The sequence below is a fragment of the Biomphalaria glabrata genome, chromosome 14 (assembly GCF_947242115.1).
Source record: "Biomphalaria glabrata chromosome 14, xgBioGlab47.1, whole genome shotgun sequence".
Classification (NCBI taxonomy): Eukaryota; Metazoa; Mollusca; class Gastropoda; family Planorbidae; genus Biomphalaria; species Biomphalaria glabrata.
Genome location: NC_074724.1, coordinates 6,689,805 through 6,708,746, shown reverse-complemented (window position 1 = coordinate 6,708,746; position 18,942 = coordinate 6,689,805). Strand labels below are relative to the sequence as shown.

General features: G+C 32.9%; 2 protein-coding genes across 18 annotated transcripts in view; one reads left to right on the top strand and one right to left on the bottom strand.

Annotated features, from left to right (window-relative positions):
* Positions 1–18,942, top strand: part of LOC106076788 (uncharacterized) — a 71,773-nt gene that overhangs the window by 27,050 nt on the left and 25,781 nt on the right. The window contains exon 1 of one of the 12 annotated variants that reach the window (XM_056011443.1): positions 17,130–17,534. The exons of 6 other annotated variants lie outside the window; for them this stretch is intronic. In XM_056011443.1, coding sequence (XP_055867418.1) covers positions 17,513–17,534 — 22 coding nt within the window. In that variant the 5' untranslated portion in view covers positions 17,130–17,512. Of the gene's footprint in view, positions 1–17,129; positions 17,535–17,814; positions 18,286–18,942 lie in introns of those variants that run through there. 5 more of the 12 variants (XM_056011446.1, XM_056011444.1, XM_056011442.1 and 2 more) reach the window with 5 other exon arrangements.
* On the bottom strand, positions 667–18,419 carry LOC129922979 (uncharacterized). 6 transcript variants are annotated; one of them, XM_056011457.1, is made up of 10 exons: positions 18,339–18,419; positions 15,781–15,846; positions 14,820–14,892; positions 13,359–13,534; positions 12,235–12,430; positions 9,545–9,811; positions 9,317–9,370; positions 6,941–7,016; positions 6,115–6,129; positions 667–4,975 (listed from the first exon to the last, which is right to left on the bottom strand). In XM_056011457.1, the coding sequence occupies exons 3-10, from the start codon at positions 14,872–14,874 to the stop codon at positions 4,849–4,851; spliced, it is 966 nt and encodes a 321-aa protein (XP_055867432.1). In that variant the 5' UTR covers positions 14,875–14,892; positions 15,781–15,846; positions 18,339–18,419; the 3' UTR covers positions 667–4,848. The 6 variants fall into 6 exon arrangements, with proteins under 6 accessions (XP_055867432.1, XP_055867435.1, XP_055867433.1 ...); XM_056011460.1 differs by having other exon boundaries at positions 14,820–14,909; positions 18,339–18,360; XM_056011458.1 differs by lacking the exon at positions 18,339–18,419 and adding an exon at positions 16,929–17,068 and having other exon boundaries at positions 14,820–14,909.

The following is an 18,942-nucleotide window of genomic DNA, read 5'->3' as shown; positions in this document are numbered from 1 at the left end:
CCTGATCTTTATGGTGGTACTTATTTTCCTAAATTTCCAGGTGTTGTTCAGCTAATGGAAGGCTGCTCGAGCTTTACCAATGCAGGTTCTGACATCTGTTCCTCCATGGTTGTCTAGGATACTGTCGAGATAGGGGAAGATTTCCACATCTTTTCCCCGCGCCTCATCTTGCACTGCAATGGGTGTGTTGTTGGACACCTTTATCTAAAAGACCCATTCTAGCTGAATTGTCGCAACGACTCTTTTCATTTCCTGCATCTGCTGCTATTTAATGATGATTATTGCTTATTGTTAAACCATCACTACATAGCAGTCACAGGGCAAAGGCACTGTTTTCGTTATATGGATGGGTCAATTTAAGTTAGCTATGCATCAAATTAGAATAGAACGATTTATTTTAAACTTCCTTTATAGAATAAACCTCATTTACAATATGATGCTACATGTTTTATTAATTTTAGCCTTGATCTTCAAAATACCCTTGTATAATAACTAAATCCTCAACCCCCCCCCCTTTTTTTTTTAAATAAATAAATAAAAAAATTAGTTTTTTTTTTTTTTTTAATTTAATGACATTTAAAAAAAAATGTTAAACACTCTTTAAGCACTCTTCTATAGATACATAGGGAAAAAAACAACAACATAAAAATTAACAAAAAACACAGCGATTTTTTTCTTCATTTTTTTAACACAATAATCAAACAATTTACTCAAAAAAAAAAGGCGCTAGGCATTTAATATATATATACATTCAGATTGAATTAGTAAAAGAGAAAAAAAGAGAAAAGTAGAAGTAGAAAAAAAAAGGTTAAACACTCTTTAAAAATAATAATTAAACAATTTCAATACACCTAAAATAATAAAATAAAAACACGCGCTTAATACAGTTAGGTGTTTAATATAAATACATTGAAATCGAAAAAGTAAAAGATTGTAAATGAGGTGTAAGTAAGCGTTATATATTTAGCCGCTTAGATTGCTATTTCGGTACCGGGTAATTAATAATATATGTATTTTCACCTCCAGATTTGTGCATGAACAAACGCAATTTTCAAGCCATTGACTTGATTTCCTATAGTAGTAATTTTTCTAAGAATCGTTTAGAGGTGTTTTTCTCCTGAAAACAAACTAAACAACCTTTAGTAATAATGAAACTTCTAAGCCTTTGGTAAAAAAAATCTAAATGTATTAAAAGTCAGAAAAGCGTTTTAGATTATCATATAAGAGTAAAAAATTTCAACAACCTTTTATTGATAATAATTATAATAATAATAATAATCTTTATTATCCGAAAGGAAATTTGTCTTACAATTTGTGCATTACACCAAACAAAAAACATTATAACTATAAGAAACCAAAGTGTACATTCACACCAGACTCACTCATAATTTACATGTGACAAAGTTTATACTAGATTGTTCTTATTTAATGATTTGATTGCCAGGGGAACAAAATAAATAAATCTCAAACACGACTTTTTAGTTAAAGAAGAAATCAGCTTTTTCGTATCTTTTCTAGTTGTTTCTAAACGTGACAAAGAAACAATACTAATAGAGACTTTCGTTTGACCGGTGCCGATACAAAAAAATACAATACAGTGTATCATTTGTGATTTTTTATGGATCAACTTAACCCCCTGTATACACGGAAGGACTCACATAGCAAGGAACCACTGTGTGAAAAAAATTGTACCTGCCAGCATCCATGCATTTTGTAAAGCCGGTCTTGGTAGTGTTCTATAAAGGAATGTGCAGGTTTACAATTCTATAACTAATACAACATTGAATATATAGGTACTTTCTTTTCACATCACAATAACATCAATTTTTAAAGAAGTAACAAAAAAAAATGTACGTGACATAGATCAGTAAATATTCGTCTTTAAAAAATTGCCAATATCTGCAAAGCTGCGACTCCGTGCACAATAATATATAATATATAGTTATGGGCAAAAGTTAAATAAAAAGTTATAACTTCAAAAAATAAAGGCTGTTAGACTAAATGTGGAGTGGTCAGACAAGAAAATAACACACTGGCATGGCTAGTCAAGCATGTTCGTAGATATATATATATATACACTAAAATAGTTACACACCCTCCCTATACATCTTCTTTTTTGAAGTACGGTAACGTCTGTAAGATATAAGATAAGTAAATAGTGTTAGTTGTCTTTCTGTTGGCTCTAAAAATTGCTTGTACTCCTTCATAGGATTCAGATATTGTTTCTACTTCATCACATCATTAATTCAAGCTCATCCTATTCCATGCGTATTAGATATCAGAACTCATTAGTTGTTATTTCGTTTTTTAAATCCTGTAGTTCGGACATCCTATTAGTTATATCAGATACATTTTCAATCAAGATATCTTACTACCTTGTAGACATTATGTTTCTGGTATGTAAATCTTTTACGTGGTTTACATGTATGAACTCAACCTAAGTTTTATTTGTGTGTGTGTGTGATTACACTTTGCTAGCAACATTCTGATATCACACAACCTGTGCACGATGTTCCTCCATTTCTTTATTTTTTTTCTTATTGATAACATTGACTTCCTAGTCATTTGATTTAATATTCCAAGTCTGGCTGCCAATGTTTTCCGTTGTTTTTTTTTTCTTCCAAATCCTGAAGAATATTATTTATACTACCCGTAAATTTTTCATTTTGAACTTTATTCCCACGACTTATCAAATTAAGTCTTAAATGTCTGTTTCGTTTCTTTTAAATAAGTTACAAATAGTCAGCAGCAGCAAGAACAAAATACAAGATATTGCTTGCTATAACTTAGCAATCAACCTCAAAGAAAGTGATATAAAACAGAACGTTTAATAATCAATTATAAACTACATCTAGAGCCAAACCCAGAGTCACATCTCAGGCCTTCTTGTTTACATCTCTAATCATCGGCCATCTTCCTTCCTCTGTTCTCTGTCGTGTCCTCTGGTACACAATGTCGCGCCAAATGACAGTGCTCAATGTAGAGTCATAACACTGCCCCCTCAATTCAATAAAGCAACCGAGGCTGGGCCCATTTGACTCAACAACTTTTCTAATAACTGTTGCTGTCAACTATGCTTGTTGCAACTTCAGTAGTCACTCCCACTAATTTCTCACAAGCAAGAGAAAGATTCTATGTGATGGTTGAAACGTCTTTGACAGGACTTTGCTAGTGGTGGTCCCACGCATGCTCCTCATAGCTACTAGCTTCTGTGATTTTAAAACTGTTCTTTTTTCTACGAATTATTACCAAGATTTTGAGCAGTATCAGATATGTTGTGTAGATTTCTTGGCGGCAATAGAAATCATTTCGAAATCTGTTTTTTCTGTTACTTTTGAAAGGTGATATCTACCTATATCTTTCTCTTGCCTTGTATTGTCAAGAGAAAGGCTGACAACATCAACATATTCTCCTTTTCAGAACACAGTTCTTCCATCTCTGCTAGAAAACACTTTTTTATGCATTCGCCCCCGAAAAATGGTTCTCGTTAACCATCCTCTCTAGGTAAAATCTAGCAATCGCGTCTCAAACCAAAAATGCTGATTCATTTATTTGTGTTTGGTTTCTCAAAGCTGTTTATGTCCTTTAAAAGAGCCATTCTATCTTCATAAAAAAGAATATGGTGGCTTATTATCGGTACCAATCCATTTACCCTAACGTAGAGAAATATACTTTTTTTTTTCAAACTTTTTCTTTTATGAGATGGGATTTTCTACACTTTTTGCCAACGTTTCGGCGGGCCGGATGCAGCCACCGGCCCGCGGGCCGTATTTTGGGCATCACTGGTCTAGGCTAAAGCTGTATTTTCGATCATGGTATGAAATAAATACCTTCCGTCCCATTAAATCATTATCACTAAATCATTATCCCCAGAAATCTCAATGGTTCTTTTCCCATTCTGCGGAATTTACATTTAATGGCATGTGAGATTTCGTTAATACTTAATCTAAAGACTTTCATCTTTTAATAAACGTTAGCTGCCGGTATCGGTTGACCAATCTCCTGAAATAAAGCTGTTAGCCCCTACTTAACTTCGATGAAAAGTGTTTCCTATTATAGTCCAAATCACTGTCGCAAAACATTAGGTTAGGTTCATCGTTTTGCTGGTAAAATATAGTTTAAAGTTATTGAACATTTCTAAGCAATTAAAAAAAAAATTCGTTATAAAAATATTAGGTTATATAGTTCTCTATAGCAATTGTGTTTGAACCTGTTCAGGTATCTAATCTGACAATTAAAAAAAACAACAAAAAACGTGTGCTGTTTATTTATTATTTTATCCTTTCGGGAGTCAACAACACGTCTTAAACCTTCCTTGTGACGCCACTGGTCTGGAAGCCTAATTGTTTTTATTTGCATTTCAAAGTGAAATCATTGTTCATACTTTTAAATATTAGATAGGTTGATCCTTTCTTTTGTAATTCCTTTTTTTTTTTTTTTTTTTGGGTTTGGGGAAATATAGAGTCTAGCAGCTAGTTATTCTTAAACATAATATTCTCTTGATTTTTTTTTCTAAATTGGTGCAGATAGGTGCAGTGACCCGTTTGGGAAATAACGAAAAATTAATACAAAGGGTTTTATATATTTTGTTCCCTAACATTTTCACCGATTGATTTCGAATCTTTAAAAACCGTGTCTTAGTTAGTACCTAGATTTTAGGATATCAAACGAATATTTTACACAGTATCATGTTCTGAGGTTCCAGAAAATTAGTGATAGATGAGTGATTTAATGCGGGTTAATAGATAGTTTGAAATTTCGAGTGTTAATAATAGTTTGAAAACTCGCAATGCGTACGATGTAACCACGTTAATGTTTTTATCGTTACAAGTAGAATATGATCCTTTCTTAAACAAAATTTCCGTTTAGTTTTTCTTTGACTTCAGCATTACCATTGTATGGCCATTCCTGCGCTTTTTTTGGCTTCAGCTTCATTTCCTTAATTTTTGCTTTGATAGTAGGAACATTCACATACCTGTGTAAACAGAAAGGATAAAACGAATTAAAAACCTTATTTCTTTTTAACTTAAATGTAAGCATAATTTCATTTTCAATTTAATTTAAATCAGTGTTTCTCTAACTTGTACGATTGTGCCCCCTAAACGAGAAGATATTCGTTCACGACCCCCTTAAATAGCTGGTGGCCTTGAGGAGCGCCCTAGGTGGGGTTTCAGAGGGCTGTAAGAATGTAATGAACAAGAAGAGAAACTTAGAGACAGAATTAAACAGAATTATAACACTATTTTTCTGGTTTTAATCTGCCGTAATAGTTGCTATATGTTTATAAGTAATCTACATATCAAATGTAATTTTTTTTTCTCAGAAATAGTGTTTTGTAGATAATTTTAAAGTATTTTGCATAGTAGAAACGAGGAGCGCTTCTCCAGCGGAGTCACGGGAGTGACCCCACTATTTTCTGTAATAAAAAAAATAAATAAATCTCCTAACAATTAATGTCTAATTATATGAGAATATTTGAGTTAAATATAGCACGTTTTTGTCTGTATTGGGCATAATCGTTTTATGATCCTGTCTGTGTAAAGTAAGAAATTCTGCTAAAGATATTTTTTTTTTCACACAAAAGTTGTCATCATAATGATGTACAGCTATTAGAGAATTTGTACCATTCTAACATAAGAAAGTCGAAGAGAATATCCTTAAAGAATACGTTTTGAAATGCCTTCTTACAAGGTTTGAGTCAATATTGTTGCAGATTCATCTCGCCTAACATTTTAAGTGCTTATTAGAAGATGAAGCGACGTTTAAAATATTTTAATCGTCAAATATTGTTAATAGTGGAAGATGGATTGATAACGACAATGAAAAATTCAAATAACGACATTGAAATGAAAAAATAAACTTTTTGCCTCTTTAGAAAGGCTCCGTCAGCCTGCACTCCTTTTTTTTTTCTTGACTGGACGCCGCGCTCCACTTGAAAGATACTAGCGACACTTATGGGGGACACGTTTTATAGTTTGAGAAACGTTTCTCTAAATTATACACTGTAATGAATATATCTAGTAGTTGCAGTCTTCTATGTCTCCCCCCTCTCATTCTATACATCACATCTACAAAAAAAACAGAGTGACTACATCATATATTGAATATACTTACAAAGAAATAATCAATCTGAAAAAAAAAATAAAGCCATATGTTAATTTATGTTTAATATAAACACTTATCGCATTCTTTGAATATATTATCAATCTTTCCACACATCTATTATCTATTGGCCTCCTTCGGTCATAGTACGACTATGGTTCATTTCGAACACTTTTTCATATGGCTGTGGAGCCCTAGTTTGGAGAGACGCGTCCACCTACTTATATTGCAGGTCAAGTTAACTTTCGCTTTGGAGCCGGACATTTTCCGTATGGCAAGAGCCGAGGTCCATATTTTCTCGCTGTCCATAGCTTTCTTGGTCACCGCTATGTCTTCCCAATGGTCAGTATCAATATTCACTTATTTTAAATCCCGTTTTATCACATCCACGTAACGGAGGTGGGGCAACCAGTTTTTGTTGAGCCAGACGCGAGTTGCCCGCACAGAATAATATCGGGATGCAATTGTCCTCATCCGGCGAACATCCCGAGCCATCGCATCTAGTAGTAAAATAAAAGTAGTAATACAAATCGTATAATTTAATAACATTAGTGATATCCAATTTTCCATGAAACATTTCATCTTGACTACTACCACTGTATTATTTTTATGCGATCTTGCAAAAAGAGACTGAAGATGATTCTACATATAAAGGACTTTTCAATGAGACGACATAAATCGCCATTCGTAGGTGTTGATAATTTAGGTGTTGATAATTTACAAAAAGATGAAAACATGTTTCTATTTAAACGTATATATAATATACATCCTTACAAATATAGTAGACAAGCAATCGCTAATGGCAGTTTTACTAACACTTTCATATGGCTTAACTTACGCTATCGACAAGATCCCACAAATTACTGCCAGTGGAATGGTCCAATTTACAGACACATTGTCTTGTTCGTCTGAATCTGTTCAAGAAGAAAAATCATGACACAGATTGAGATAATATAGTGAGGCATAATAGTCTTATTATTCATAAATATCAAAAGAAAATTTAATTCTGTTACAAAACTGCTCAAATGTACAATTACCAATTTTTTATATCAGTATATAGTACACATCCATTTCTAATAATTTAAATAATTTATAGAATCTAGGACAATCTGCCTTTCCCGCTGTTTTACCATTTTATTATTATTATATTATTATTTTTATGTTAGAAATGAACGAGTAGTCATTCTCTGGCGCTATATTAGAGAGTGACCATTTTTTCGGTGCCCAATTTTTCGGCTTGTCGAAAATCGACACATTTACAGGTGCCCAAATTACCGTAAGCCCAATTTCCAGACACCCAAAATTTAAAAATGTTTTAGACCAGGGGTTCTCAACTTGTTTGACGCGGCCTTTATGGGGGTCGAATGATGATTTTCCAGGGGTCGCCTACGACTATTGGAAAAATAGATCTTTGTCTGCAAACTTGATACTGTACACTGTACACACTTTTTCATGGGTAGCTTTTATTTCTAATGTCATTCGAAAATAGATAATGCCAACAACTGAATCGGAACCATATCAAACGTTTTAATTGTCGCAGCATGAGTATTTCTAAAAATTTAAATTACTGTCCATAAAACGACGCGTGGAAAGGCAGCTCTGCACCTTTGCGGAATTATATTATCAGAATTAATCAATCCGACCAATCTGAAATGTCATTTTGATATCAAACATCCGAGATTTGCTGACAGCGACATACAGTTTGTGAAATCTAAACTGAGTCAAGAAAACCAAACTTTACTGCTGGCAAATAAAGCAAACAAAACATAGCAGTCGTTGAACGGTTAAAGCTTCTTTTCAGAATTGCTTGAACTATGAAGCTGTGGACTGCCAGCGGCCAAATACATCTGCTTCCATACCTTGGCGCCATGTATTCTTTGGGAGTTCTAGGTGAATGCTTGAGATGTTGGATGCAGGTATGACTCCCATTTCAGTTATTTATCATCAAACTTGTAATTTTATCACAATTACTGGTCTACACTAGTATGTCAATTTTAAGTTTCTCTTTTGCAAAGCTCTTGAAACGACTTCTACAGCACGTGACGTATTTGACAAATTTGTACATAAAAATCTCTTTTCAAACATATTTGTAGTGTCTGCAAAGATGTTGCTCCAAGTATGCTTGTAAGCTTGTCTGGATTTCATTTTTGGGTGCAAAACGAGTCAACAAATGACATTTATAAATGATATTCAATTTTATCGCCGAATATTAGTCAATACCTCAAGAAATACTAGAAGGAATAGGAAACGATGTTAGGGTTTCAATTGTGTGTTTTAAACTGTCCACTGCTTTCAAAGCTTTGTAATGAGTTTGATGCCTCCAACAATATTCTGCTATTTCACACTGAAGTGAGATTGCTGTCAAGAGGCACCCTCTGTGTGACATCTTTGTCGTCTTAGATGAGTTTAAGTTCCAAAAACAGAAACAAACTCAACCTTCACAATGACGTTAACATTTCAAATTGCCACATAAGTACAACGAGAACGCGATTGTTGAGTGGTTAAGCGCTTGGCTTCCAAACCTGGGTTCCTGGGTTCGAATCTTGATGAAGACTGGGATTTTCAAATTCGGTATTTTTAGGGCTCCCTAAGTTAATCCAGGTCTAATGGGTACCTGACTTTAGTTAGGGAAATACACATCGGCCTGTCATTGTGAAGTGATAATGACCTTTTCGCAAAATGGCATAATAGTTCGGTAATTAGCCTAACGCTGTATCTTTCAAAGTTAACGTTATGTTTTTCAAAAATAAAATAATTAACAATCCATCATTATTCCCTTATCTCTAACTCAATATGTATCCGCTCTTTCATTTGTGACAGAATGGACCTCATTCACCAATCGTAAACAAACAACATTGAGCCACGTGTTTCCCTATCTCTTCTATACAAATTGCTATCTAGCTTTAATCAATAATGGTTATCACATGACAGTTTTTTTTTTTCCGTTCTTTTATCACTTGACCGTTAGTTTGGGTGAATGAGGTCCATTCATATATATGTCACTTTCTGACATATTTTTACATTTTGGATTCAGGGTAGTATTAGTTGATACATAAAATATTATTTGCAATGCCTTTGGGAATTATATCTAAAAGATGATATAACATTGTTTATTCTATTTTTTTCAACCAAAGATTCTAAACATTCTTTGGAAGTTTTTAACAAAAGGCTAAACATTTTTTGTTGTTGCAATGTTTGTGAAACATGTTTTTACCTTGCGGTGTTGTATAACTTTCCAAACTTTCAGGAGTTCTTTGAGTCTGTTCATCTTAAGGAAAAAAAATATAAAAAATAGAAAAAAAAATTCATAAATAGGTGTTAAGAAAATGTGTGCCAGGTTATGTAGCCAAGCACGATATATAGTTTGTGAAACAACTTTTGAATATCATATGACATTGCCTAGAATAGGCTTGGCAAAGCATTATAACCACAATTAACGTACCATATTTTATCCTCAAGTTGAAATGGTCTAGCTTCCGGTCACACATCATTATGTTGATAGTTAGTTTTTCTGGTTTCAGACTGATCCTGACTGAACTGCCTCGATAGTGCTCGACATCAAAGTGAAGACCATAGTCTTGAAACTTTTTTTCATCGTCAGTAGAAAATCGTATTGACAGATTCTTTTCGTCATTTGAAATATGAATCTCACCATTGTGTTGTACAAGTTGGTCATTAACTAAAAGATGGACATTTACCAGGCTTGGTGCTGGAACAAATTTTAACATACTTATACGTTATAAATATATACACACACAATATTTATTAGATCTGATACAAGATTATTCATCAGCATATACATACTTTCGTAAGTTTTAGATTATATAATAACATATATAAATATTCATTAAAACTTATCCTAGATTAGATAATAACATACTAAATCGTATAACAGCTTATATTATGGTTTGTTACATTATATTCTAGATAATATAAAATTCTGAAACCATGACGCTACTAAGCCAGAAAGATCACCGTGATTGAACACCCCCCTCCAGTAGTAGACCGTTTTTTTTTTGTTTTTTTTTTTTGGGGGGGGGGCAATAACGCATCACTCTTAAGCGTTATTATAGTATAGTCTATACTACTCAATACCATTATTAATGAAACGATTGGTTCACTGGACATGTTAAATCAGTTCAGTATATTTTTAGACACCACAAGCCAAGTTGCAAGTTACATGACACAATGTTATTGTTTTACATTTTTTTTTAAATAATTTTATTCCAAACAATAGTAGATAGCGGTACCAGACGTTTTGGCCCCGGAACGTTTTCCCGCCATTAGTTATGTCATGTCGATGGTTTACAAAGCATTCAACATATTTGTAGTAAACATGTTGTTTTTTTTAATGTACAAAGAAAAATGGACTTTAAAGTACTTTAATAAATATAATGAATGAGATTCGTACCTGAAATTAAGGTCAATAATGAACAATGAATAAATCTACCCATCTCCTAATCCCATAGATTTCAGATAACTTGAGCATTTTCAGTTGGAGAACAATATTTGTCTCACTTACACTTCCAATTAAGCACGTTGGAATCCTTAGGTCAGGACCTACGCCCCCTAATCTTTTATATAGACACGTTAGAAGTGGGGAGAAAAACTGTCTTCGAAGTGAAAACAAGAAATTTCGCTTTAAATATTTACATGTGATAGTAAAAAAAATCTTCCTTTGGTTGCCTTATTGTCCAGTTACGTACACGTCAACAATAGATGTACTTAGGTTAACTTTCAGTAATAAAACATTACAAATAATAACAATTTAAACTTATATATATGTATTGATTAATTAGAGAACATGAACGTAGGGAAAAAAAACACACATACATGCACACATAGTGAAAATCTACTTATTAAATTCTTAATAAATATTATTGAAGACCTCGTAACAAACTTAATTTTGACTTGAATGGGTCATATAATGGCACTACAATCAATGATTTAAAATCTTATGGAAAAAGTTACCTAACACATAAAATTTGTGACGTACATGTATGGAACAGAAATACATATACACAACAAAAACATCATGTTACGTATTTCTGAATCTTCTGGCTAAATGTACTAGTAGGCACACAAATAAAAAAACACTGCAAAGAACTTGACGACTCAACTTTCAGTTTCATATGACTTTATTGACTATTAACTCTAACAATTCGTCACTGTAACATGTAGTGTAAAAGACAGTACAATATCTGGTTGTCGAAATTACTCTTTTCTCATCTTGCATCGAGCCGTATTCCGCTTTACTCAGCTCTTCCAGGTAGTACTCAACTATACCGACTCGGAACCGTACACGTCTTACATCGACTGTAACTTCTCAAGTCCCTGTATAGACTTTAACGACTGTGGATACTCCAGTAAGTCGTACACATCTCTCTTCTACTGTCTCGCACAGTAGACAACAGTAACGTCGACTGTACCGACGACTCTACCAATGACTGGCTTTCACATTAACTCTCTGGTTTATATAGTTCCTAATCGCTTCTCGAATATAGCAAAAACACTGCTAGTAACTTCTGGAACAACACGTGAGGACACGTCACATCCTGTCTTTGTTTATACGCGTAGATTCCAGAGAACACTCGCTGCTGTGTCATCTCGCCGGGGTCACACGTCGACCTCTACCTGTCATTGTTTATTTGTAACAATATATTAATATTTTGAAAGACTTTTTATTTCTTACTATGTCTTACTATTTATCTCCAAATCGTCCATTCTCCAAAACGGACCATACGTCCTGATTTGTCTAATGAGGACTCAATATTATTTAAGTTACGGAGTCTTATTAATAATGATAGGCCTACATTAAGTTTTTCTTTCACTTTAATAAAGCTTGATCCTGAGATTGCTAGAGGTTGACAATTAGCTTAAGTTTTAGACAATACATTTATCTATTTGGCACTGTTAACAAAAATGTACGCTGAACTATGAACTTGGTATATATTGATATAAATTTACATTGAATGGTTTTCATATTATTAATAGAACATACTAATTAAGGATTTATTTTCAGTTAATCAATTGTTACTTTAATGTAGAGAATTGAAGTCTTTTTTCAATTCTACGTTTCTGTCATAACAGTAATTATGTAATTATGTAACAGAGAATGAGAATAATTGATACCTTTCAAGATCAGTGGCACTGTTAAATTGTTAGACTCCACTTTACCATTTGCTTTATGTTTTAAACTTGCTGTTACTTGTGCATGACTGTCTTCATGTATAGCAGTGGTATTCCACACTATTTCATAGTTGTTTCTACAATAACACTGTTTCTGTAATTTTTCCTCGCATCCTTTTTCAAGGTCTACTTCACACATCTGAAAAAACATGTTTCAAATACAATAATATCAAATTCTTTTATGCTATTTATCAGTGATGCCCAAAATACGCCCGCTGGCCATATCCGGCCCATGACGAGCTTATATCCGTCCCGCCAAAACATCGGTACAAAGTGTAGAAAATCTCCCCACACCCTTTAAAAATAAAAGTTTTTAAAAGTATCTTTACCTACGTTAGGGCCATCACTTTTTCTCTGATGGATTTATACCACGAGTTTTAACAGTTATGTCTTTATAAAAATGGAATTACGAATCTACCAGAACAATTCAACGGATCTATTTGTGGAACATGATAATAAGCCAACACATCTGTTTGATAAAGAAAGTGTAGCTGTTTCAATTAAAAAAAAAAAACCCACATAGAAACAGCATAAAAAAATATGACAGAATTTTTGGTTTGAGCCGCGTATAAGGATTGTTAAACTATCGTACTAGAGATTGGAGTATCGATGGGATTATTGACAAATATTGACATGAATCAGTGGTGAGGCTAACTACTATGTTGCTCACAATTAAAGTAAAGAAAGAAAGCCCTTTTCAAACACGTAGAAAAAATAGATTTAAGATAAACTTTTAATATCCCAATTTATCAATGTAAGTACTTGATCCATGGGGGTTCTAATAAAATAGTTTGAGGACAACTAGGCCTACAAGCCCTTTTTTTTTACCTTTTTGGTCATGTGGCTCGCGACACGAGGGTCGAAAATTAAAATGATTCGTAGGTTGAATTAGGTTGGGACTGCTATATATGAAAGATCTTAGAAACGTTCATTCTGCAGTGCTAAGAAGTGCACAAAAGTAATTATGTACTTTTCGAAAACCATAGATTATCTACACTTCCTTTAATTCTGTGTCTGTGTTATTATTTGTTAAGTTTGAAAACTTTGTATATTTTCCGTTCACATACTTGTACAAATTCATTATCATCTTTTCTCTGCAAATGAAAACGAACTAAGTAATTTTTCAAATCCATGTTATTCGTCGTCGACCTGACCAAAGCAGTGTACGTAATATTGTCCACATCCTCAATTAGAACTTGTCCACAATTTCTGTCGTATTCCTTTAAGGTGATACCATAATTTGCTGAAGATAAATACAGAAGAAAAAAATAATTGTAAGAAACATTTTAAATAGATGAAAATATGATATTTTTTCAGTAAGCGAATGAAACACTTGGTATAAATATGGAATACGAAGTTGGAAGGCACGTACCATAGCCTATTCATCAATGATTAATAAATGTAAACTAGAATACGTTTCCTAGTAAACATTTTCTTTATCACGTTGTAAATTATATAGTAAATTACTCCCCCTTCCCCCCCCCCCCCCCAAAAAAAAAATACTTTAGAAGCCAACAACGGCTTTCCTTGACTTGCCTATACCCTGCCCTATAACAACATGATGATTTTCGTTAAACACCAGACGAACCTGCGTTCGCCCCAAAACAAAAGACTTTTGTTGTTTACTAAGTCATTTTTCCACATTATTTGTACAGATCCTGACACACATAAGCTTTAAGATAATGGTGTATATATACATGTGTGCTCTGAGATGAACCATAGTCGTTCTACGACTGAAGGAGGCCAATGAATATATACATGTATATACATGGACGTAGCCAGGGAGGTTGGGGCTTAACCCTCCTCATCCCCCCCTGAAATGTATCCCCTTCCTCCCGGAGGGGTATGGGTGGTGGGTTAAATTTGGTGACTGATTTTTGCTTTAATTTTGTTTTGTTTAGTTGAAGTTTTAATGTTAAACCTTCGCTTGCTCCAGCAAAGCCATTGGGGGGGGGGGGGGGAATTAAAACTTCTCTTCTATAAAACAAAAAACAAAAATAATGCAAATGACAGTCACCAAAATTTCATGAGCATAGCAAAGGGGGATTTTGAATTTTAAACCTCATCTTTTTATTGTCAAACCCCCTCTTAATATAAGGCTAAAGTATACAGCAGTCACCAGATTCTATGAACGTAGCCAATAGGGGTTTTGAGTTTAAATCACACTCCAGGAGGCTTTTAGTTAAAACCCTATTTAGCGGGGTTTGAAGCTTAAAACCACGTCGCCAATATAAAATTAAAGCAAACTACAGTTACGAAATTATTTGAGCGTAGCCAAGGGGGATTTTGAGTTTACCCCCCCCCCCCTTCCAGAGGGCTTTAAGTTTAAACACTCCCCCCCCCCGGGACAGATATATATATATAGATAGAGATATATAGATATATATAGATATTTATTGATATATATATATATATATATATATATGATATATATATATATATATATATATATATATATATATATATATATATATACACACAAACTTGATCAGTATTAAACTGTTGTAAATATAGATATTGATAATTACCATTCACAACAATCGCAATAAAAGTCAAGGCGTACAAGAAGATGATCCGCAGCATATTTTTGTGTGAAAATGACTGAAACAATATAATACCTGTATAATGTGTTAAAAATAGTTTGTACTAAAAATGAGAATAAAATGTAATATAGGATATCGACATTTAACGTGACGTAAAATGTGACTTGATTAGAATAATGAATACAACAGCGAAACATAGAAAAAGGTAACAGTTACTACAAAACCATTAACCTGACCTGGCTACAGACAAAACACATAATCAATTTCAGAGTGTTATTACGATAAATAGTAATGAACCTCTGATTGTATGTCGGTTATTGAAGTAATTCGCTATGTTTGGTAAATACAAACTTCGGTGGGCATGGAGATGTCACCCACAGGGATACATGAAAAATCATCCAGCTAAACATTATAAAAGTAATAAAGTTCTGACTACTAGAGCCAACATTTGTGTATCAGTATCAAAATTCTCAATTGACATAGAATAGTTAATGTAATTACTTTGATTTAACTCATTGAAAAGAGAAACAAACGTGAATAATTAATGTAATTACTTTGATTTAACTCATTGAAAAGAGAAACAAACATAACACAACTTATGTAGCCTACACGTATTCACAATTTCCTATTTTTATTCTACATATAAATTACTTCGTGTGAAATTGATAAGTACAATTAAAATTATGTCCTTTAATATGTGCGTGCATCATTGTTTGTTATTAACAGTTCGCCTAATTTATTTATCACAAAATAAATATATGGCCCTATAAGTAGTTTCGCCCCTCCAAAAAAGCTCTTCCTCGTTGTGTCTAAGCTCTTTACTGTTAATAAAAATGTAAGCGAGCTATTTCTTTCATTAAAAAAAAATAAAATTTATTACATTATTTTTCTCGTTCGAAAATTTAAATTAATTGTATTCAAATATATAGTATTAAAATATACTCACCAGTTATACAATAAAAAGCAAATCAAGGTCTGTTGGTTAAAGGTTGGTATTTAGTTTTACATGTTCCTGTAAAGCATTTTATATATGTATATACCATGGAACCATATTATATTACCTGTACTATCACAAACAATTTCATTCTACTCATGCAAGTACATTTTGGGCTGGGGGGGGGGGGTTACTCAAGAGTTACAAAACCTATAATTGGAGTACGCATATGTCTAAAGTTTGGGAAATACTGGACTAACGGATATGTGATGATCAGTAAGAAATTCGTCATAACACGATAAGGACATTCAGGCTTAGTATTAACATCCCAATTTATGATGATAAAGAGAGTTGAACTCAGTGGCGTAGCTACGGTGGGGGGAGGAGGGGGAGAATTTGAAAATCTCAATGGACCCCCACTTGATGCCCCCCCCCCCCAATTATTTTTTTACTTCAAATATTAAATATTACGCAAAATGCAGGGGGCCTTCAAAAGGTACAGCCCCCAAATGATGGCTAATTCCTAGCTACACCCCTGGTTAAACTGTAGAAAATACGGTATTAAATATATTATAAACTAAGATTATACTATGTATGTCTATAAATGCCGCTATTTCTGATATGTTTAAAAAAAAAATACCCGTACATCAATTTGAAACAGTCAGGTAGAGCTGAGCCATATGCTTTTTAAACACTAGGGCAGTAAAATAATTAATGAAAATCATGTCTGAATTTTTTGAAAACAAACAAAAACTACTTATTAAATTAGTTAGGCTACACAGACTAAAAATCAAAATATCTATGAAAAGTTATTATTTAATCACCATATTGGTGACATTGTATGATTGCTAATTAAACAAACAAAACATAAGGGTTTATTATTGTTTACAAATTAGACAGAAACATACAACTAAAATGTTGATTAACCTTTGTTAGACCGATATTAGAATATGCATCGTTTGTTTCGAGCCCTCAACTCAAGAAATCATAAAGAAACTAGAGCAACTACAAAATGGAGCAGAGATTAATAACAAACGAATATTCGCATTTAATAAGTGTAACATCGTTAGTAAATCACTATATTTAGAAACACTTCAGAACAAAAACAAAAATCAAGATCTAGTTTGTGGCTAAACAGAAACAAAAGTAAGTAACCAAACCTTAGGTCTGTTGTACCAACAGTATTTATCAATTTATATTTATCACCACGCAACAACCTAACATTTTCAGTTCTAAAAGATCCGTCTGCTTTAAATTAGAACTAGATCTATATCTAGAGGCAATGGCGTTTCAATGTTTCATGGAAAATTATTTTAATCATTGCGTCTTTCCGTTTTTTTTATAAACAAAGCAGCATCTCAATTAGATTTACCGTTATCTTAACTATAGATCTAGATCTACATTTTTTCTCAAATAGGCCTAACGTAATTTTCTTCTTCGATATATCAAAATTATGAGATTTAAATAATTAACTGGGAAACATTACAAATCTGTTTTATTATCAAGCGCGCGGGAATTACCGATAAAATTTGTCTTTCGATTCACTGCTTATCCATTTCGTGATTCTTAGTAGACATTAACCTTGATACTGACGATAGATGAGCATTTGCTTAGGTGTACGTGGGGCAGTAGTGGAATACTGAAAGTGAAGAGGCATACTTCAAGCTCCTTTAATAAAAAGAAAATTTAAAACATCAAATTGTTTGTTTTTTTTCCTTTATAGCTTACCAATCATCGGACCCATATGTGGCTGTCTCTTTACTTATGTGAGAAAACAAGTTTGAATTTTTTGTTAGTGCGGTGGAAGATACAAATTTTATACAATTATAATAACTGACTATCCCGTTGTGTTGATTCTGAGTCTATAACTTAACAATGCACCGTAACCACCTTATGTTGTAGCCTACTTGTTTGTGTAGCCTAGCTTTGTCTATTTACCAACGTGTATTTTTTTTTTTTTTTTTTATTATTAAAACGAGATTGCATAGTTTTTGATATTGCTCTTAGCTTATAAAGAAAACTTTTTATGAGATAAATTAAAGGCAAAAAAAAAAGTTTCATAATAATTGAATAAGTAACGATAGGTTAATACAATTGGAAACAAATTTCTTTCTATTTATGCAAGGGAAAAGTATATTAAGCAATTTTATTAATCATACATAACCATTCATATATTTCCTTCCTTGCATGGCTTAAGCATCTGTTGAAAAGTTTCGACTGTTGAGTCACTACTGTTAGAAACTACTTTTAACCACTTGAACAATACAACGAAACTAAAAGTTCTTAGCGTATTTGCTCAATTTCATTTAAGATAGGTCACATATGTGTCAGATAGATAGATAGATAGATAGATAATAGACAGATAGATAGTGTGTGCTTGTGTGTTACTATAGATACATAAATTAAGATCTTCGGATTATATAATGATATACTTTTTTGTAAACAGATTTTTATGCATTATGTTTGCTAACGGATCGAATGGATTTATCATAGTCACTATGATAATTGTTTTTTCTGGTAAGATTTCGAAAAATAATTATAGTTATAATTACACAATTACAAAATAATACCTATCCAAGAGTTCTATATTCGTAAGGTGCATCTGATAACTTTTATAAGAAAAAAATTAATCCACGTCTTCTGTTGTGATCACAGTCTAAAGAGTTAACCTCTTCCACGTCACACTCCCACTTTACCTTACTAGGCTTTAATATATAGCACTCGGTGACGGAAGTTAGTGCATGGAATCTAAGGCCATTAAAGCATCACTTTTTTATGCTCCCTATTCATTATGGCTTTTTTTTTTTCTTCTTTTTTTTCTTAACTTCTTACCTTCAACTAACATCAAATAATTGCTAAATCTCTAGGATACAGGGTAAAGCTTAAATTTTTTAACAAAGTAAATTGCCGCACTTTTTTCCTGATCGGCTTGAGATCATTGCCTTGATGTTTAAAAGAAGGTTCTATCCAATCCATATTCGGACATAAAAGTCAGGGCAGTTTAGTGTAAATATAAATTGAAAATTTAAAGTTTGGATTGATAGTGTAATGATTTAAGTTAAGGATGAACGTATACTTTTACACAGCATATTGTTGGAGTACACCTGGACTAAATCTAAGTCTATTGTCTATTGACATTCAAAATTATTATTAAAGGCAGGACGGAAACATGGC